At 44.0% G+C, this 22231-nt stretch overlaps 1 protein-coding gene across 3 annotated transcripts in view; it reads right to left on the bottom strand.

The window, feature by feature from the left end:
* The window catches only part of USP24 (ubiquitin specific peptidase 24), a 140428-nt gene that overhangs the window by 49843 nt on the left and 68354 nt on the right, over positions 1 to 22231 (bottom strand). For all 3 annotated transcript variants that reach the window (XM_060624012.3, XM_078451879.2, XM_060624013.3), the window contains 14 exons: positions 20501 to 20567; positions 20267 to 20377; positions 19445 to 19543; positions 19183 to 19356; positions 14595 to 14680; positions 14352 to 14445; positions 13149 to 13304; positions 9972 to 10069; positions 7147 to 7242; positions 6803 to 7031; positions 5992 to 6151; positions 4961 to 5116; positions 2677 to 2747; positions 1851 to 2011 (listed from right to left, as the gene is read on the bottom strand). In XM_060624012.3, the coding sequence (XP_060479995.1) occupies positions 1851 to 2011; positions 2677 to 2747; positions 4961 to 5116; positions 5992 to 6151; positions 6803 to 7031; positions 7147 to 7242; positions 9972 to 10069; positions 13149 to 13304; positions 14352 to 14445; positions 14595 to 14680; positions 19183 to 19356; positions 19445 to 19543; positions 20267 to 20377; positions 20501 to 20567 (1758 nt within the window). The remainder of the gene's footprint in view (positions 1 to 1850; positions 2012 to 2676; positions 2748 to 4960; positions 5117 to 5991; positions 6152 to 6802; positions 7032 to 7146; positions 7243 to 9971; positions 10070 to 13148; positions 13305 to 14351; positions 14446 to 14594; positions 14681 to 19182; positions 19357 to 19444; positions 19544 to 20266; positions 20378 to 20500; positions 20568 to 22231) is intronic.

Here is a 22231-nt window from a genome sequence, read left to right as displayed (position 1 = left end):
CATGTGATACTGGCATGGAGATACACACAGATCAATGGAAGAGAAACGAAGAGCCAATCAATCAGTCAGCAAGCCAGCAGTCGAATGATTTTTCATCAGTTGTCAAAACCATTCAATGGGAGAAAGGTGCCGTGACCACTGGATTACCCACATGGAAAAGAATGAAGTCGGGCACCTTATGTTACACACAGAATTTAGCTCGAATAGATCAAACAAGTAAGCATAAGAGTGAAAACTAAAAACCTTAGAAGAAAACATAGAGGGGAAACTTTGTGACAGTGGATTTGGTGATCATTTCTTGGATGCAATGCCAAAAGCACAGGCAACAAAAGAAAGAACAGATAAAGGAAATATTTTTCAGTATTAATTAGAAATGAAATCCTAACTAACACATGCTATGACATGGAGGAACCTCGGAAATAGGAGAATGGATGGAGGAGGAATGAGAGGGGAGTTACTGTTTTATGGATACAGAGTTTCAGTTTGGGATGATGAGAAAGTTCTGGGAACAGACAGCGGGGACAGCTGCACAACAATGTGTATGTACTTAACGTCACTGAATTACAGACTTAAAAATCAGTAAAATGATCAATTGTATGTATACTTTGCTCCAGTAAAAAGAAAAAAATCTAGCAAATCTAAAAATAAAAAAACACAAACAAAACAACCCACCTGTATTTGTTTTGGAACCGTCTCTTCGTGTCTTTTGCCCATTTTTCAATTTGGCTGTTGGGTCATTTGTTTAGTGATTTCTAACAGCTTTTTATATACATTATGAAAATCAGCTTCTTGTCTGGCATGTTACAAATCTATACAGCCAGTCGGGCAACTGACTTTTGGATTTATGGTATTAGTTTCCCACACAGAGTATTTTAGTTTTTATGGAGTCAAGTTTATTAGTCTTTCATTCAACGGCTTCCTTAATGGGCAGAAGGTTTTAGTTTACGATGATGAAAAAGTTCTAGAAGCGGCTGGTGGAGATGGTTGCATAATAATGAGAATATACTTAATGCTACTGAACTGTATGCTTCCAAAGACTGAGTTTGGATCCAAATTTAGGGGTCTGGATCCTTAGCCACACTTAGGGGTTTGGAGTAGATCTAACATTCCTTCCCTTCCAGGGCTCTAATTTGTAAAGCAGATACACAAAGCAAGTGGACACCGATTTCACAAATCTCAGTGGCACCTCATGAGCCCCACGGCGAGGGTTCTCTGGTGAAACTAAGTTGGAGAAAGTGGAGGTCAGCATGGGATCCCCTCACCTCCCATCCTGGGCCTAGCCCGGGGCAGCCTTGCATGCGGGCTGGCCCACTGAGGGACAGTGGGGCAGGCAGAACGGACTTACTCAAGCCGCTCTATCAGCCTGGACCGCAGATTCCCTCCGTGCCCAGGCTCATGTAAAACCAGGGAAGAAAGCCAGAAGGATGCCTCAGCTATATCTGGACATGAAGTCAGGAAGCACGCTGCTCTGAGAGAGGGATGCATGCAAGGACGTGAGGAGTCGGACCTTCAAAAAGTGATCGGGCTCCAATAATTTCAGCCTCTCACCAACCAGCTTTCAGAAAGCAAGCTCCTCTTTCTCTTGAGGGTGGCGGACCACCTGGGGTGGAGGTGAGAATGGGAAGTAATTCAAAGGGAAGAAGGCCCGGTATTGTTTCTTCTGACTCTCCTGTCCTGAATGGGGATAATAAGAATGGAAATACCCTCTCTCTCGGGGCACAAAGGGTACAAGAGGAAAGGAGAAATTCTTTTGTCAACTGAGTAATGCACTGTGGACCTCAGCAGGGGGCAGCATGCAAATCATGATTCTCTTTCTGTATGCCGTGAGCTTTTTCATCGTGATTACATACCTCTGATTGACTCCTCTCATTATACTAGTTGGGGACCAGAGAGGTAGCTGGGCTGTGAGAATCACACCTAGGAGAAACTGGTTTGGCTTCTGGACATCTGGATGAGCTGAAGTATCTGTCTGACTAAGAGTATATAGTTGATCACAGGCAGCACGGCGAATCTGAAATTACATCGTGAGTGGCAAAGGACATACACCAACCGACACTTAGACACTGCTTACAAAAGGATTTTCCTCCAAAGTCCACGACCTGAAGGATACTATAAGGGTGTGAACGGTTTAATCACTAATGGTAAAGTTGACATTAAATACCGTAGGGCTGATTAAAAACAAATGCAGTCTGAGAACGGATTTCCCAAATTATTCTTCTCTCCTACGCCAATCAATAGTTTGATAATTTGATAAAAATGAAAATAAGAAAACTCTTCAAGTGTTTCCAAGTGAATTTTCAAGGCCGTACAAGAAAATCAGAATGAGAAAATCCAGTGAAAGTTCACGGCTTGCAGCTGGTCTTTCTTGATTGTGACCAACACGTTGACACTGAATGCCAGCGGCGGACGCTCAACGCCGCTGCAACGTTTTGTTTGTTACAAACACACACAACTGACCCTAGCACTAGTCTCTGAACTTCTGAATATGGAATAGAAGGGAGGGCAGAGAGCCCAAATGGTTACTCTGCTCTCAGAGTGGTCCCCGCCCCCTTCGGAGGACTTCCTGAGAGGGCTAAATGCCATTCCTCTGTACTCCACGCAGGGTCACAGGTCTCCAAAGGGCCCTCGACAGAGCAGGACCAAGGGGATTTTTTTTAGTACAGTCAAAATTCTTACCTCAGCACTTGGTGATCCAAGCAGAATATCAATGATAAAATCGGCAACACAGGGCAAGTTATAGAAAGATGCTAACGATAAGAATAAGGAGAATTGGGGGTGGGAAACAAGTCAGCAAATGCATTTTCAAAATTCTGAAAAATTTATGCTTAACTACAGAAGAATTTCGTCTCTTCTTCTACATGGAATCGAATTCAGTACTGCCCATAACTGCCTCCACACGTCTGAGTTTCCCCTCGAGAGACTCTTGGTCATCTCTGTACCTGCACATTTCAGCATGGTGTCTCGTACATACTGGCTATAAATATATCTTGCCTTGATAAACTATCAATACCTGTAACTATAAAATGTACCCTACCATAAAATTACAAATGATAAAAAAGCTTGAAGGGAAGTTGTAATTCTTTCATTTTGATTTGAGAATATCACTAAAATAATGATAGGAAAATTGATCTATGATTATGGCATTTGCTCAAAAGCATTTCATAATGACTTATACTTCCTATATATGTCTTCAAAACCATTCTTGCTCAAACTAACCATTTGGACACTACTTACCGTTCTACAAATGTCTGAGTTTTTTCTAGCTTTACCTTGAGTGTCTTATACAAAGAGGTTGGATATTCTACTAAACACATAATGATCAATTCTACACAACAGGCAGTCTGAATTGGTAATAGAAGGGAAGAACAGGACACCTATGGGTTGGTACAATTTTTAAAAGTGGAGCTATTAAGACTTTGTTGCTGAATAAATATTTATTGAGGGCCTACTACATACTGGGCAGTATTTGGGTGTGAGAGATTCAGTAGGGAACAAAATGGACAAAAGTCTCTGTGGAGCTTACAGTCCAGATGGGGAAGGGATGATGACGATAAACATAGTAAGTAAACAAATTATATTCTATGCTATAAAACAGTAAGCGATAAAGAAGAAACAAGGTAAGGAGTTTAGGTAGTGCTGGGATGAGGGGAGGGTTGTGACTTCATTAAAAAGGCGGGCAGAGAACAACATGTCACTAAGTAGGTGAGGTTAAGCACACTTGCAGGAAATGAGGAAGAGAGAGCCACGTGGGAAAGATGGGGGAAGAACACACCAGGAAGAGGGAACAGCCGGTGCGAGGGTCCTGAGGCAGGAACGTGCCTGGAGTGCTGGGGAACAGCCAGGACGCCGGGTGGCCAAAGCACAGGGAGTGAGGGGAGAGCAGTAGACGGTGAAGGCACAGAGGCATCAAAGGGGTGGACTCTGTCTGGCCTCGAATGCCTTAGTAATTGAGATTTGGCTTTTACTCAGTGCAACCTGAGAAGCCGCTGCCAGGTTTTCAACAGAGGGATGATACAATCTGACTTACATGGTAGGAGGTCCACTCTGGTTACTGTGTGGAGAGTAAACTGCAAGGGTAGAAGCAGGGAGATTAGTGAAGGTGCTACTGCTATAATCCAAGCAAGGGGTGATGCTGGATCAGAGGGTTGTGACAGTGACAGTGGTACCAGAGGGTGGAATCTAGACACAGTTGGAAGGAGAATGTGCTGACACATTAGAAATGGGTGTGAAAAAGGAAATCAAGGATGACTGCAAGGTTTCTGGCCAGAGCAAGTGAAAGAATGAAGCCACTATTAACTAAGCTGGTAAATGTGTGTGATATGGGCCAGCTGAGCATTTCAGCTGTGGAACCGTCAAGCCTGGGAAGTCTACCTAAGAGCCCGGTGGAGGGGTCGGGGCGGTGGTCCAGGCCAGAGCTCCAAATTCAGACATTATCTGCATCTGGAAGGAGTTTGGGGCTGTGACGGTGGATGAGATCATGGGGAGAAGGGGCACAGACAGAGAAGAGAGTGTGATGAGAACACCCTGCGGTGTTCTAACGTTAAAGTAGGATCAATAACAGCCCCAGTCTGCCAAAGCCCACAAATGAAGATAAAAGGGCAAATCTGAAGTTTCGTGACTTTGACTACTAGAGTCATCATCAGTTTAGAGACTGATATGTAATTCTAGTTCTATGGTTCATGGGCTATAAATGTGGGTTGTCTTAATTCCTCAACTAGACAGTAAGCTCCTGGAGGGCAGGCATAGTGCCCTTCCAACACCTACTGTGGAACCCTGCTTACAGAAGGTACTCAATAAATACTTATTCAGAATCTAACTACTCTAAGCACTATTCTTACTTATTCCACCTGCCAACTTTCCCCCCTTTTCCATTTCTATTAGCATGACCTTATCTATGAAGGCCAACAGAAACCTGGCCTTTCCCTAAAAGAGATGAAGGAAAAACAAGCCTCCTGCATACCCAGTTGCTGGCTCCGAAGCTGCAGGCACGTGACAAGAAGAGAGAGAGCCTCCCCGGCGATCAGGGAGTCTTTGGTGGACACAGACTGTTGGCGCACGCAGATGCCTGCGTGCAGGGCTGCTGGGTCCCCTTCGCTCCCAGAGCTGCAATTGCTTCCTGGGAAGAGGCAAGCAGGAGGTTACTGCGGACCCCACAGGACCCTCACGGTACCCTAACATCCTTTTAATGCGCCCCGGGAGCCTCAAGTGAAATTAAAGGGTGCGAAGAGGCAATCTGACATTTTGGTCTAGGAAACAAGAGACACTTAATCACTTTATCTGACCCTGACTGCTTTAAAACACATTTGGAGGCACTCAAAATATGCACTTATGAGGCGAAACTCATTTGAGGTGACAGAAGGGAGAACAGTGCAGTTTGGAAGGCATGAGAGAGTCTTGTGGGGATGTTAGAAATGTTCCTCATCCTGATCTAGATGGGTTATTCGTACAGAAAAATCCCAAAAAGCGTGTACATTTAACATTTCTGCGCTTCACTGTAAGAATGCCATACGTTTTTGAAACTTTTATACTGAGGTACACACACACACACACACACACACACACACACACAAACTGAAGAGGGAAACCAAATGAAGCTGAGAAATAAAGCTATTCATAAAAGCGTAGCAGAAAATAACCAGCCAAATCAAGAAAATGACTTTCCCAGGTAGGAATTCTAGATGCGTTTTTATTACAGCCACCATTATTCACCTCTTGGCACTTTTACAACCCTCAGTGAGCTAAGAACTCTGCTTGATTTGGTTTCCCCACTTACTCTCTGCGTACCAATGCTTGTTTTCTTCGATGAAGTATGGCACAAGTTCAGTAATGTGCACAAGTCTTAAGTGCACAGCTTCATGGGCTTTTTACTCATGTTCAAAAGCAAGAGAAAAGGCTTTCTTCTCGTGACTCTGAACAAGCCTATGCATAGGTTACTCTTACAGCTTCTTTCTTGCCCAACGAGCTCATTACTCTGTCCTTTTAAATCAGTACCTGAGCTGCTGAGTCTGTTTCGAATTCCAGCAGGAAACAGAGAATTGCTTTCTTTAATTGGCTGGCTACTCCCAACGAGGTCCAGTCGTCCTGCAGCCGCAGCCCATGACAACCTCATGAAACAAGCCACAGTAGACGTGAAGTCACTTACTTCCATTGTCTAAAGAAGTATGGAAAGAGTCATGAGAAAAGGTAGTACTGGAACATGATTATTCTACTGACTTCCAGAACCTTCTCACTGGTCTCAGTTTTGTGAGACTCTTTTCCGCCAAGATCATCCAGAAGGACAGCCTTTTTCATGCTTCCATACTGTTCAAAGACTTTCAGTATCTCTCTGCTACCTGTAACACAGAGACTGATCTCCACGCTCAGGCTTTCAGACACCTGCCACTCTCCTCTCCCACACTACTGTGTGAACGACCCCGTGACCTTCCCTACAAGCTCTGTTCTGCCTCTCTACCTTTGCTCACACCTGCCCTCCTGCTGGAACAATTCTCCATGCTTCGCCATCTGTAATCTCTCCTGTCTTTGAGGCCTAACACCAATGCCACCTGCTATGTAAAATCATCCACGACAGCTATGGGTGAAGGCGATTACTGTTCTTATTCTGAAGGCCTGCAAATGTTCTGCCCTTGTAGCGCTCCCGCAACCCTTGATGGTTCCCGCCTTGAATGACAGTCATTTCTGCACTAGTGGTCTCTTTCTTGCTCACTGGAAGTTCCTTGAAGGCCATATTCACGTCCATATTCGCGTCAATAACTTCCTTCAAAGAGGAAAGATGCCACACTGCTTGAATGCACAGATCACTTACTTGTATTGCAACTCGCGCAGCAGGGATGATCTCCTCGACCCTGATAGAAGACCTGTCGGACACGGACAACTGTCGGTAGGAGGACTTCTCTGGGGTACCACACAAGGACATCTGCCTGCTTGTCTGCCGGCTGACGTTTCGGAATGGGCGAGAAGAAAGTGCTTCTATGCCATCTTTGGTGAGGTCTTCATCTAACAATGTGGGCATTGTTTGCCCAACAAGTAAGAATCTTCAAAGGAAACAAAAAGCTACATTTATTTGAGGTCATTTCATAACTACTCAAAATGATAGGGCTTGGGAAGAAAAATACTGCCTTGGGAGACTAGTAGGATGTATTTACCTACCTCGCAAGCTGTAGGCAGATGGAGTAAACTCCCTGCCTTGTTTCATAGTCTACTTCTGAGGGGATGGAATCCCTCTGCATGACATTTACAACCAAACTTAAAAGAAAAGAAAACAAAAGGGCAGAATATGAAATAAAGACTTGTATTTCTTTCATAGGAAATTTTCTCTAAGTAATTAATTGCTCATGTAAATGCTATCAATTACTTACAATTTCTACAAGGTCCTTACATACACATGGACCAGATATATTTTTAGCAATGATTTCCCATGATACCTATAACCCTCCTGGTCCCTTTAGCATTAGATTTCCTGCTTAGCAAAAAGATAGAGCATTTGGATAGTCCTCCTTCTCGCTAACTGCTGTGAGTTCATTGATTAACCGTTATCTTATCACTGGAACTAACAGTTAAAAAACATACCTGGAACTGGTGAACTCAATAAAGCTATCACATCAGCTACAATCTCTATTCCTATAAAAGCTTCCTAACTGTTCTTCCTGCTTCTACTCTTGACTCTCCACCCCCAAAATCTACTCTCAAAAGATCAGAGTGATCCTTTTAAAATATAAGTGAGATCATCGCACTGCTTTGCACAAAATCCTCCACGGCCTCTGATTTCCTGCAGAGAAGAAAGTCTTCACGCGAACCTGTAAGATTCTACATAAGCTGACCTCTGGTATGTCTATAGCCTCATGTGTCCCTGTTTTGCCTCCTTCCCACTACCCCAACCACGCGGGACTGCTGGTCTCCAAAGGTACCAGGTCTGTTTCACGCAGGGGCACACACTGACTGCCCTTCTGGACGGCTCTCCCCCAGGGATCTCCAGGTCTCGTTTCCTCACCTCTTTCAGATGTTTGTAAAACATAACCCCATCAGTGACACCTTCCCTGATCACCCTACTGAAAATCACAACCCTGTCTGTCCCCTCTTGCTTGTCTCATTTTTGTCTACAGCTCTTCTCACCTCCCGACATATGCTTTTACCTTTATTTCTTTACTGCTCATCTCCCCCCTCTAGACGGTAAGCTTCACAAGGATGTGGAGTTTGTCTAATCTGTTCACTGCTCTGTTCTCAGTGTTCAGAACAATGCCTGACATGGAGGTTAACTGACATACAAAACTAAGCCAGCAGTAAAACGCCTTTACGCCAGAGCCCTGTAAGCGGAAGTGAGTAATCAGAAATGAGTGTTCACTGAGAACACCTCTGCGATTCTGAAAACAAATAAAGCCCCAAGCGGTAGGCCTTCCATACGCTTGGGGGTTCTTTCAGGCCCATTCCCTTTAAGGTCTCGGCTCAGCCTCTTCCCCACAAGGCCTCCCACAGGAATTCCTTCAACGGTCCTCCGGCCTTCATGGCTTCCTCACCTGAGGAAACGGCAGGCCTGCTTCTTTCCAGAGCAGAACCTGGCCCCAGGGATCATCCCTTTTCCTTTGGTCGTTCTTTTTAAGACAGCCTGCAAAGGCAACCTAGGCTTCCCCGAGATAAAAACAAAGGCAGAAAAGCAAACTTTCCCCTCAGCTATTCTTCTCTTCCGGTCACTGTCACCTCCTTCTCTGCTCACCGTAAAGCAGTGGCCTGCAGTCTGACTCCACCTCCTGCCCTCACGCTCACGGCTGAACACTCGTGCCCTAACGCCACTCACACACCACTGGCCCCTCCATGTCTCCAATGCCGTTCTCCGCTCCCCTCGAGGGCATCGCGACCAAAGCATGCACTTCACCTGACCAACCACGTCCGTCCCTCTTGATGTCCCGCACCCTCCATCTCCTTCCACGCTTACTTCCCACACTGACCAAATGTTCACCATTTGCTCACTGTCCCAGGCTAGGAATCACAGGGCCATTGTGAAATCTCCTCCGGTACTTCTAGTCATAAGACTTGCCCATGTTACCCTATAAATGTCAGTTACCGGCGCCCTACATTTACAACCTGTTACTCTGCTCTGGGCCACTGACACAGCTCCGCATGGCTCTCCCTGCCTCTACCTCTCCCGCTTCTATTTACTCATCGTCCCCACTGCAGCCAAAGCGAGCGTTCCAGGCAACGCCTGGCTCTGAAACCTCCTGTGTTCCCCGGTCTAGAAGCTAAGGTTGAAGTTCCTCAGGGTGGCCCTACTTTACATACATCTCTCCTTCTGCCTGTGCTCGGGACCTCCCCAGGCTACCGTGGTTCCCAGGACAGGCCACGCACCTTAGTGCCTGTGCTCACCCCGTCCTCTCCGGCTTAGCGGGCCCTCTCATCACGAGCCCCCTAGGGGATGACTGCTCACTTCTCAATTCCCAGCTCAAACGCCATGTTCTGTGAAGCGCTTCCTAATCTTATTATCCCATGAAAATTTAACCACTTAAGCACTATCTTCCATAACCTCTGCCCCCGCCCCCAAGGACTTTCTATTAGCCTGTTTTGGGACCTACAATAACTGTTATTCTTTGCTAAAACCATGAACCACTCTAGGGCAGGGATGAGATCTAAGTTATCTCTGCATCCCCAGCACGAGTGCCTCGTACAGCAGGCGTTCCCAGGAATCACATTCACCTGGTGTGAAATGGAGGTGGGAACGAACAGAAACAGATCTGCTTCCTCTCTTCTTCAAGAATTTCCTCCACTACCAGAGGGAAGGAGATGTGCTTCTGCCGGTTCTCCAAAGAACCAAAAGGCACAGAATGAATTCAGGCGTTCCGAAGACTGAAACGTCACTCCTGATTATACCTCTCGTGACGCTTCACATAATACCTTGTAGGCAGAAGCAAGGCCTGGCAGGAGAAGCCAGCCACGATAACTACACCCGTTCTCTGCAACTCGTGTAACATCACAGTGAGACTAACCTCAACCCTCCTGCTTTGAGGAAGTTCTCACAGAAGGATTTCGCACAATTTCTTGCCATGTCATCATCAGCTGTTGGCATGAGTTTGGAGCTCAGAACCTTGAAAACAGATAAATACAATTAATCATCCCAACATTTCCAGCAGAAATTACTCCTTCACTAAGTAAAAGAATCAGATAACTCGAGTCTGAGTCTCTTTAAGTGCTGCATGCTGTTCCCACCCCCCCCCCCCAGAAGTATAAGGAGGCTAACGTGTCGCAATGGAAATATTCACGTTTTCCAAGTTCTATTCGCTTGGCAAGAGAAATCTGTTTTGTTGAAGAAAGCTGGTGTGTTCTTTTCACGAAACCAGCAAAAGTGGATGTCTCAGGCTCTCAGGCTTAGACAAGAGCAGGGGCACCTGGGGGGCTCAGTCAGTTGACCGTCTGACTTCGATTCAGGTCATGATCTCACAGCTCATGAGTTCGAGCCCTGCTTCAGGCTCTGTGCTGAACACAGAGCCTAGAGCCAGCCCACTTCAGATTCCGTGTGATAGGCTAGATACGCTTTCGAAAAAGTATATAAAGTTTTATAAAATAGCCCATTCATTAAAAATGTTAGACGAGGGGCACCTGGGTGGCTCAGTCAGTTAAGCGTCTGACTCTAGATTTTGGCTCTGGTCATGATCTCACAGTTCATGGGACTGACCCCCAGTTGGGCTCTGTACTGGCAGTGCGGAGCCTGCTTGGTATTCTCTTTCTCTGCCCCTCCCCCGCTCACTCATGCATGTGCACGTGTGTGTACTCTCTCAAAATAAATATTTTAAAAAAATGCTAGACGAGCTCTCTAATAATGATTCTCAAACTCTTATTTATTGAGCACCTACAACAAAAGAGGATGAGGCTGTTAGCATGCCTTCTCTCTTATATCTCACCCTGCGGGTGTTATGTGTTTTACTTTACACGACTGAGACCCAAAAGGCTAAGTGACTTCAAACTCCCTCCTACATCTATGCCCCTTTTATGACACTGACACATGTACCTAAAGGAAAGCTTAACTGAAAATTCTGGTACGGCAGATATTATTTCTAGTAAATAATCATACTATTAGTATGAGACTTAGTAAACAACTGCTTATTTAGTTATGATTGAAAATTTAAAAAAAGAAAAAAAAAAGACCCACTGCCTCAGTTTCCTCAAGGTATTTAAAAAAAAATTTTTTTTAACATTTAATAATTTTTGAGAGACAGGGTGTGAGTGGGGGAGGGACAGAGAGACAGGGAGACACAGAATCCGAAGCAGGCTCCAGGCTCTGAGCTGTAGCACAGAGCCCGATGTGGGGCTCAAACTCACGGACTGCGAGATCATGACCTGAGCTGAAGTCGACCCTTAATCGACTGAGCCACCCAGGCACCCCCCCAAGGTATTTTTAAAGTAGATACAATTCAAGATCCTTCTCAATTCTAGAAAAGTCTGCTTCTATGAATCCATGGGTCGTATGTGCATAGATTTTTAGCATGGGATTTCTTTTTTACAGATGCTATCTTCCTAAAGTGCTCTTTGGGTAACAGGCTCTTCAACCTCAGGTTATGAGGGTTAACAATCCTTTTCTAATCCTTTACAGTGTTTTTCTAATCCTTCCTGTGAGAGGACAGCCACATGCACGTACTCCTCATGCTCAATGGACAACAATGTAGTAAAGAAGGAAGATTTCTTCAAAGGAATGGGTATTTGGAATATCCACTTTGAAGCTACCTAGTAGGCAAATGTAAGTGGAAGACTGAAATGCAAGGAAATTAGTCTTTCAGGAGTCAGTAAAAAAAAAAAAAAAAAAAAAAAAAAAAGTGCTTTTGAAAGTATTAGGTTTTCCAAATGTTTTGTGTTAAAGCAAAAAACAACCTATCAAAGGATTTCCCTGAAACTGTGCTGGAGGTATTTTACAACCACTGTCCTTAGGCTGTAAGATGTGGCAACCTAGGTAGTTGGTGACAAGCCAGATTCATTGTCATGCCATCCCGTTTTCTAGGTGCTCTCAAATGTGGGTGTTAAGGTTTACACTTTAACTTTTCTGAGACAGTCATTCAAAGGCAAATGATAAATCTGGCAAGTACTGAAAAATTTATAAGCTTAAATTGACCAAAAATTAATGGGCAATTCTGCCTTGGAATATTAAACATATTTTTAAACGTCCACATTAAATAAAGACATACTTTATCTTAAAAACATTTGCTAAATATTTTCTCGTTTCGAACCCCACGTATTTTTTTCACAAGAATGATTACTTTAAGGCCAATATGAAATAACACAGCTTGAACACACAGGCAATAAGTGATGCAGAAAAATGAATGAATAGAATTACATACTCCAAATTAGACTGTCAGATGAAATAAAACTTGGGACAAAGCAAAATCATTCAGGGCCTTATCTTCTCCAGACCGAAAATGGCAAGAGGGCCTGACCCTTCGCTCTCCAAGAACGGGACTATTTCCACCTGCTCACTCTCCCAACGCTTTGCTCTCAAGACTCAGAGGATGTAGCCTCCTTACGTTTCACTCAAGATTCTGGAGCAAATATCTTGCCTTTTCAGTGGTCATCCTTTAGCGACCGCAATGACTTGCACACCTTATACAGTTATCAGATGTTTATTGAACTAAATCTACTAGTTTAAAGATACTTTGGGGAAAAGAGGGTAATAAACATGCACTTTTGTTTAAATTCTTCCAAACCTTTTATTAAAACCTTGAAATAAGAAGGTTAATGTACTTCCTGACCACCCCCTCGCTGCTTCATTTAGAACAACAAATTACAATCGTTCTTTAAAAAGTTAGGATGCATTTAGTAATGAGAAGACTGAGGATAACAACTCGTGTTAGACAATTTGCTAAATTTCCAGAGGAAGACGATGGCGTATTTTACTACATAAGGCTTCCTCACTATTTATTTAGATGCTGTTTTGCAACTATAGCAACATACATAGGTATAAAGTGAAAAAAAAGCCTGAGCATCTTCTAAGGCCCCAAAACAACAAAATGTTTCAATTTATATTGTTTCTTACTTTTTTTTTTTTTTAAATCTAATTTTTTCACAGATCATCCAATACAAATAGAAACCTGTTTACTTATCTCTGGTATCTAAACGCAGGAATCTGCAAACGAAAACGAATCTGTCCAAATGAAACGAAAAGAAATGAGCCTTCTTACTTCTAAATTGTAGAGCACTCGGAAGGTGGACATTCCCGGAGCAAAAGAGCGAAACAGACTTTCCAAAATCGAGCTGGCGCTTGGCTGATGCTGCTGCTTTGAGGACAGGGATGGAGACTTTGAGGACTGAGAACTCGTTTCGGACAGTAATGTTTTCTAAGTTTTTCAAGAATGAAAACCAAGAATATATGTGTTAGAAGCACAAATTAGAGAGAAACACATCTTAATGCGTATTCTAACGTTCTTTTCTCTTTATTATAATTGCACCAAAGAAATCTTCTATAAATCAACCTCAAAGACACATCGCTTTGTAATTACTAACAAAACATCAAACTCCATCACACAAACTGTACGTGCTCAACAGCGTTCCAACCCTACCATGAATGCGTCTGAGAATGTCTTCCAGGCAACACTAGCAAGGTCATTTTTATTTGCTTCCGTGTTTTTAACATCTGCACTACTAAATACCGGTAATTAAAATGATAAGATTGTAGAAGTGGTAGTTTTGAAAACGTTTTCAGCCAGTACTAGTGATATGTTTTAGAATTACGTTAATTTTCTTCTCCCCACAAATAATACCTGAGCCGTGTACGACAAGACCACGAGCTGATCTAAACCTTTAGCCACTGGTAACGTGAATTCATACCTTCTAACGGCTTTGTTCCACATGAACTTATTGAGAACATAATTAAACACTATTACAGACAAAATACAATTTCAATACATAATAAAATCCTTGAGGAACAACATTCTAGAAATTAAGATGAACTTTAAATATCAGCTGTGGAAAAAGTGAAATGATATAATTATGCAAGCAACTCAAACACATACAACAATCACATTCAGAGAGGCATCATGACAGAAGAAAAACATCTTTGCTGAATCAGAACCAGAGTCTGATCTTGGACAAGACACTTCCTCTCTCTGGGCTTCAGTTTCTTAATACAGAACAAGAAGAACATGGAAATACATGATATTCAAATCTCTTCTGGTTCTAAAACTTGATGTCGTTACTGACTCTAGATCTCTTAAAAGTCAACATGAAGTTCTGATTTCCATTTACAGTGAAAGTAATTTTCTAAAGAAGAGCTGTTATGGGAAAGATGGTATCACATGGCCTTAAAGTGATTTCCGGTTGTATTTTTACTGAATCATGACATCAAATTTCCATGCCAGTTAGGTAACTGTCCAAGATGCTTATACCTTTCTTCCTAGAGAATCAAGTTGATCCAGGGCTTCCTGAATGGCTGGGTCAGTGGGTATCAACAGGAGAAGCTTTCGTACGCGTAGAGTTATCCTGAAATTTGTCAAATACAAGTTTTGTCATGTAAGTCAGGTTCAAGAACAAAGTCATTTGTTCCTGACAGATGTAAAGTAAAAATACGCTGGGCTCCCTAACTTTAATAGCTTTCTCTTTTTCATGCTTCATAAATATTTCCATCATACCTTGGCTCCTCCAGATTGGCGAGCTGGTAAAGCATGTCAAACACATTACATACAAGTGCCATCACAACACCAGGGAGGGACTTCTCCTGAGGAAAAAAGCAAAATATAAATACAAACTGACGAAAGAATTTTCTCTTTTTCTAATCAAATAGAAATATTGTGCCAACAATAAAATGACTAATTCTGAAAGACTGGCCACTACAAAGCTTGAGGGGAACAGCGTGCTTACCTGCCCTACGGAGCAACACCTGGGAACAGACTGGCGGGACCATTACTTTCTAGTGCATCTACTTACAGGGCTCTCTCCTACCCACCTGCAGGTGAGGGGCTAAGGCACCAAAAGGCAGGCAGTGGAAGAGAGGTATAATGATGGGCAGGTATAATGAACAGAATGGAGAGTAGACACCATTAAAAGCTGATCATGGCTCATCAGGAGCAAACAAGGTAATGAAAGATTTAAGAGCAAAATTATAGTAGTACAAATGTATAAACACACACAACACGCAGAAGAGATTTAGATGTGATTAAAGTACTATTTTTTGGTTATAAAGTTAAGAAACTAGACATCGCTACAGAATGTCATTATACAAAGGAACGTTTTTAATAAATTCAGGATAAATAGGAGATAATTTGAAAATGTTAAGCTTGAAGATGTTGTGTACAGACATACTTCAGATATTGCAGGGTCAGTTCCAGACCACAGCAAGAAGCAAATACTGCGAGTCGAGTGAGTTTTTGGATTCCCAGTGCATATACGTTTATACTCTACTGTAGTCTATGAAGGGTATAGTAGCATTATATAAAAAAAAAAAACCCCAATGTATCGTGTCTTAATTACACTTTATTGCTAAAAAAATGCTAACCATCATGTGAGCTTTCAACGAGTCGTAATCTTTTTGCTGGTGGAGGGTCTTGCCTGGATGTCGATGGCTGCCGATGGTGAGGGTTGCGGCTGTGTAGGCCGAGGTGTCTACGGCGATTTCTTAAAATAAGACAACAATCGAGTTGGCTGCACTGATGGACTTTTCCTTTCACGAACAATTTCTCTGTAGCACACAAGGCTATCTGATAGCATTTTACCCACAAAACTTTCAAAAGTGGAGTCAATCCGGGACATCTGGGTGGCTCAGTCGGTTAAGCATCCAACTCTTGGTTTCAGCTCAGGTCATGATCTCATGGTTCATGAGTTCGAAGCCCACATCAGGCTCTGCACTGATAGTGCTGAGCTTGCCTGGGAGTCTTCGTCTCCTCCCTCCCCCTCTCTCTCAAAAATAAATACATAAACATTTAAAAAAATGGAGTCAGTCCTCTCCAACCCTGCCGCTGCTTTATCAACTAAGTTTATGTGATACTCTGAATCCTTTGCTGTCCTTTCAAAAATATTCACATCTTCACAGGAGTAGATTCCATTTCAAGAAACCACTTTGTTCATCCATAAGAAGCAACTCTTCCTCTGTTCAGGTTTTATCATCAGATTGCAGCCATTCAATCCCATCTTCAGGCTCCGCTTCTAATTCTAGTTCTCTTGCTCTTTCCACCCCATCTGCAGTTACTTCGTTCAGGGAAGTCTTGAACCCCTCAAAGTCATCCATGAGAGTTGGTATCAACTTCTTTCAAACTCCTGCAAATGTTGATATTCTGACCACTTCCCAAGAATCACAAATATTCTTAATGGCATCTTAATGGTGAATCCTTTCCAGAAGTTTTTCAATTTACTTTGCCCAGATCCATCAGAGGAATCACTATGGATAGCAGCTATAGCCTCAGGACTTTCAGACTTGAAAGTGGAAATGAATGACTCCTTGATCCACGGGCTGCACAACGGATACTGGGTTAGCCGGCACGAAAACAACATTCACCTCGTTGTACATCTCCATCAGAGCTCTTGGGTCACCAGGAACACTGTCACTGAGCAGCAGTATTTTGAAAAGAGTCTTCTTTCCTGAGTAGCAGGTCTCAAGAGTGGGTTTAGCAAACTATGTTGTAAATAAATGTGCTGTCATCCAGGCTTTGTCGTTCCATTTATAGAGCACAGAAACTGTAGATTAGGCATCATTCCCAATGGCCCTAAGATTTTCAGGGGTGAAGGAGCACTGGCTTTGACTTAGAGTCACCAGCTGCATTAGCCCCTAACAAGAGTCAGCTTGTGCTTTGGAGCTTTGAAGCCAGGCACTGACTACTCCTCTCTAGCTAGGAAAGTCCTGGATGGCGTCTTCTTCCAATAGAAGCTCTTTCATCTGTACCGAAATCTGTTGCGTAGTACAGCCACCTTCATGAATTCTCTGAGCCAGATCTCCTGGAGAACCTGCGGCAGCTTCCACAGCAGCACCTGCTGCTTCCCCTTGTAATCTCATGTTATGGAGACGGCTTCCTTCCTTAAACCTCGTGAATCCACCTCTACTAGCTTCAGACTTTCCTTCTGCAGCTTCTTCACCTCTCTCAGCCTTCCCAAGAAGTGAGGAGAGTTAGAGCCTTGCTCCAGATCAGGCTCTGGATGCTGAGGCATGGTCTGACCTTCCATCCCGGCCACTCACACTTTCTCCGTATCAGCAATGCGGCTGTTTCCCTTTCTTATCCTTTGGGAGCTCACTGGAGTAGCACTTTCAATTTCCTTCAAGAACTTTCCCTTGTACTCAAAAGTTGGCCAAGTGTTCGGTGCAAGAGGCCTAGCTTTCCGCCTCCTCACTAAGCTTTGTCATTTCTGGCTCTTGACTGAAAGGGAGACACGTGCAGCTCTTCCTCTCACCTGAACGCCCAGGGGCCACAGCAGGGTTATTAAAATGGTGGCCTGATCCCAGTATTGCTGTTGTCTCAGGGAATAGGGAGGCCCGAGGAGGGGGGTAGAGAGAAGGGGAAGAGCTGGTTGTGGAGCAGTCGGAACGCACACAACATTTACTAAGTTTACCGTCTTCTATGGGCACAGTTCATGGTGCCCCAAGTAATTACAGTAACATCACAGGTCAGGGACCACAGGTCGCCATGATAAATGTAATAGTAAAAAGTCTGAAATGTTGTGAGAATTACCAAAACGTGACACCGAGACACAAAGTCAGCAAATGCTGTTGGAAAAAAATGGTACCAGCAGACTTGCTTGGTGCAGAGTTGCCACAAACCTTCAATTTGTAAAAAAAAAAAAACCCAAAATCTGCAAAGTGCAATAAAGTAAAAGGATGTTTGTACATTTTTTTTGTTGTTAATTAACTGTCATAATGCTACTCTTGAATGGGATCTTCCTTAAATTCTTACTATAAGTACGGTTACTTAAAAAACAAACACATTATACTAATACTGACCCTGAGGAGTTGAGATCAATGGCAAGATTATGCTAAGGTAAAAAAACATAATACACAAAGATCTTTTAATTGGAAATAAGGCAATATGTGTACATATATACAAATATGAAAAAAAAAAAAAAACCTCCACATGCTATTAGAATACCTTTACATAAGGTCTGGTGTGATGTTCCTTGCTGGACTGTAAAAGCTAAGAAGCACAACCAGTCTCATTGGTTTTTATCTCTGGTGCCAAGCTCGGTCCTGACACAGAGAGGGTACAAAGTACACGGGCTGATTTCAGGAAATCACTCAAAAAATCCTGACTGTGTACCTTTTATGTTCTAGGCACTGTTTTAGGTGCTGGGGATACAACAGTGAGCAAAACGGGCAGAAGTCTGCTCTCATGGAGTTTATATTTCACTGGGGAGAGAGAGACATTACATATGATAAAACACACGGTACGTTAAAGAAAACGTTAAGTCGGGACGGGAGATACGAAGTGCAGGGCTGGAGCTAAGAACGTAAATAGGATTGCCACCAAGAAGGCAACATTTGAGTGAGAGCCGAAGAACGTGAGAGGGGACCACCTGGATATTGGGGAGGAACGTTCCAGACACAGGGACGAGCAAGTGCACGGACGCTGCTAAGTCTGAGGACCAACGTGGAGGCCAGTGCAGCTGGAGGGGTGGGAGCGAGGCGGGGCCAAGGGAGGAGAGATCAGAGAGGTTCCACGAAGGTCTGTGAGGTTGGCCCTGTGGGGCCCGGCAGACCCTGGCTCCTACTCTGAGATGAAGTCCTGGGAGTCTTTGGGCTGAGGGTGGCACAACATGACTGCCGTTTAAAAAGACCCCGGGCTGCCAGGCACTGTACAGAGAAGAGACTGAACGGGTCTAGGGGCAGAGCCGTGAGAGCAGGGAGGCACTGTTGGAACACTCCAGGCGAGGCATGGCAGGGGCCTGGACCGGTGTGGAAGCCATGGAGGCAGATGACACTAACTAGGTTTTAGGTGTATTTTAAAGGTACAGTCAACAATCTGCTGCAACCCTGTCTTCACTCGGCTGTCAGGACTCACTTGGCTTTTCCCTTCCTCTCTGGCTCTTCTGTTGTCTCCCCTGCTGGGTCCTCTTCACCCTTGATCTCTATACAAAGAAGTTCCCTGGCTCGGTCCTTTGGCCTCTCCTCTGTCTACGCTCATTCCCTTAGGAACCTCATCGTGACCGGTCAGGACGTGTCTGGGAGAAGAGGACCCGGTCATCCAAGTCTCCGGGGGCTTCCTAAATTCTGACTGGTCACCTGACTCCGGCACCCCGTACCTGCTCCATGGCGTACGATGAGCTAAAGGCCCCACTGCCGCTGCTGCTGGAGCTGGTCGAGGAGTCCGCGGAGCTGCCGGATGGGGTCCCGCTGCCCGAAGTCTTCACCGTGAGGATCTGTTCATCAGAAAAGCCCAGCTGGTGGAGGAGCTTTTGATCTTTATTCACGGTCAGCTGCGAAAAGTGGTTTCTTAGTTACTGGCAGGAAGAGGAAGGCATTGACGGCGGGCTGAAGGGCCACAGAGTGTGGGTTTAAACCTACCAGACTATCGTTCGTAAATATCTGTATGTTGTCCACAGGTGAGCACAACTGCTTGGCTATCTTCCATCGCACGCTCCCTATGGTTTCATTACTGTGAGCCTGTACGACAAAATTAAACGCTGTTGGGAGTCTTTTGTTTACTTGTCCGTTTAAACAACTGCTAGTGAGCACGGACTACGTGCCAGGCACTGTTCCAGAAGCTGGGAACAGAGCAGAGGACCCACGGACAAAACTCCCCGCCCTGTAAGGCTTCCCTTCTGCAGTAATTCAATGTCCCGTCTTCCCACCCCCCATGCCTCGCCATCTCCTGTGAATCAAATCTCGAGTCCTTCTGCTGCTGCCGTCTCCACTCTTTCCCGTTCTCTCTACACTCCCCTCATACCAGCCACCTTGCTTGTCACTCAGGGAGCCACGCAAGTCCCTCGCCAGGGCCTCAGTACCTGCTGCTCCCTTTGCTTGGAATGCTCTTCCGCAGAAACTATTTGTTGTCACTTCGTTCCACCTTTGTTCAGATGTCACCACCTCGGAGAGAACTTCCCTGCCCATTTGATGACATTTCACACATACGCATTGGCTCTCTACCAAATTATTCTGCTTTATTCTTATTCTTCAGAACACTCATCACCACCCGATGCTATATTATATACTTATTCATGTGCCTCTGTACACCCATCAGTTCCCTTTCGCTGCAGGCCTTTAGTCTATATTTGTTTGCTAAACAGCTTGCAGAATAGTTCCCCATGGAGCTATCCCGCTCCGCAGTGCTCGTGGGAAGGAATCGAGACAGTATGAAAATGGCTACAGGGCTTAACGTAAACCTACCTCTACAGTGAAGGTATCTTTGGTAGACTCATACGTGACATTGAGAGTTAAAAGATGTCCATGAAATGAGGCACCATGAGGTAGAATAGTTCGTGGAACAGAGTAAAAATCCTTGAAAAAATAGAAGTCAAACAAGTCAGACGCACAGCGTCACTGTTAAGTCTCCAACGTACACACCTAACACGAGTCTAAAGACAGGATGATAAAGTTGCTTTAAAAAGAAAAGAGGCTTACCTCTATAGTGATCACATAGCGTTCTGCCAAAAGCAGCAGTCTCTCGATTATTACAAGTTTAGTGGATCTATAGATTAAAAAACTTTTTTTGAGCATATTTGAAATGAACTGAAGACTTGAACGTATTTGAAATAAGTCGCACGATTCCAGTCTGCTTCACCAAAACCACGCAGTTAGCCTCAGTGGCCGAAGGCTTAAATCTGCAAAGACTAAACTTCCCCGTCACCCAGGGCGGGAGGCGGCTCAGCCAGCTCACAGCCGTTGTGCATTGACGGAGCAAGGGAGGACAGGCAGGCCCCCTCCATGTTTCCTTTTCTGTCCTTTCCCTTCTGTCTTTTTACACAGTTGTTCCATAAAGGAGGACCTGGGCCTCCAGGCCTGTCTGTCCATCAATCCACCAAGAGTGAACAACCAGTAGGTTTGAGTCTCAATCTTACCACTAAAATATGCCACCTAATTCTGTAAACACATGGAATCTGACAAAGTTCTGAATTGGCTGAAAACCAGTAAGTGTACCACAAGTAAGACTTGCTGTTCTAAATAGTTTAAGAATGAGGAGGAAGGAAGGACAAACAACTGTTTATCTGGTTTAAATGAACATTCTGTAGAGTTAAAACACACAAGTGTGGGGCGCCTGAGTGGCTCAGTCGATTAAGTGTCCAACTTCAGCTCAGGTCATGATCTCACGGTCTGTGGGTTTGAGCCCCGCTTCGGGCTCTGTGCTGACAGCTCAGAGCCTGGAGCCTGCCTCACATTCTGTTTCTCTCTCTCTGTGCCCCTCCCCTGCTCACACTCTGTCTCTCTCTTTCTCTTTCAAAAATAATTTAACGTTAAAAAGAATTTAAAAAACACACACAAGTGTTAAGAATTATTATCCTATAGGTTTTCAAAGTGCTTGAGAAATCAACACTCATCAGGGGACAACCATCTCTGGAACAGGCAACATATAGCAAGGTTAAGTGCTAGCTTAACCCCTGAAAATGAGACCCGAGATCCCTTTTGGTCAGACTTAGGGAATATTACTTATTATCTGAATTAACGAGACTCTAACGTCCAGCAGCTTATGTACTCACAGCTCCATATTTGATTCTAAAGACAACATTACGTGTGTTAACATCAAGAGATGGAAATCCAAATGTCCTTAATTTAAACATGTGCTCTCCCAGAAAAGAAAGTCTAGGCATTTCAAACAGGCATCTTTCTAAATCTGAAAAGAGGTACTAACACTTTCTAACAATTGGTCTGGTTGGCTGATTAGCAGTACTGAAAATTCTACTTTAGAAAGAGTTTGTTAAATACGCTGTAATAGTACTGTTAAATATATTTAACAGAGTTCTAAATTCTTTCAGGCTACGGGCAAGAACTAGAATTTGATATTCAGGTGGGGAAGCTTGAGGAATATCTAAATGCTATAGTAAGAGGATTATTTAAAAAAAAAAAAGGTTTTTTTTAACATTTACTTATTTTTGAGAAGCAGAGTAAGACAAAGCGTGAGCAGGGGAGGGGCAGAGAGAGAAGGAGACACAGAATCTAAAGCAGGTCCAGGCTCTGAGCTGTCAGCACAGAGCCCGACGCAGGGCTCAAACTCATGAACCATGAGATCATGACCTGAGCTGAAGTCGGACGCTCAACCGACTGAGCCACCCAGGTGCCCCTATAATAAGTGAATTATTGAGTGAACTATCTTAATTGTGCCTCAATAATGAATTAAATCTCAGACAACATTGCAGA

Source organism: Panthera onca, chromosome C1 (genome assembly GCF_046562875.1).
Source record: "Panthera onca isolate mPanOnc1 chromosome C1, mPanOnc1 haplotype 2, whole genome shotgun sequence".
NCBI classification, from domain to species: domain Eukaryota; kingdom Metazoa; phylum Chordata; class Mammalia; order Carnivora; family Felidae; genus Panthera; species Panthera onca.
The sequence above is the reverse complement of the archived record's forward strand: the minus strand, read 5'-3'. Positions and strand labels throughout refer to the sequence as shown.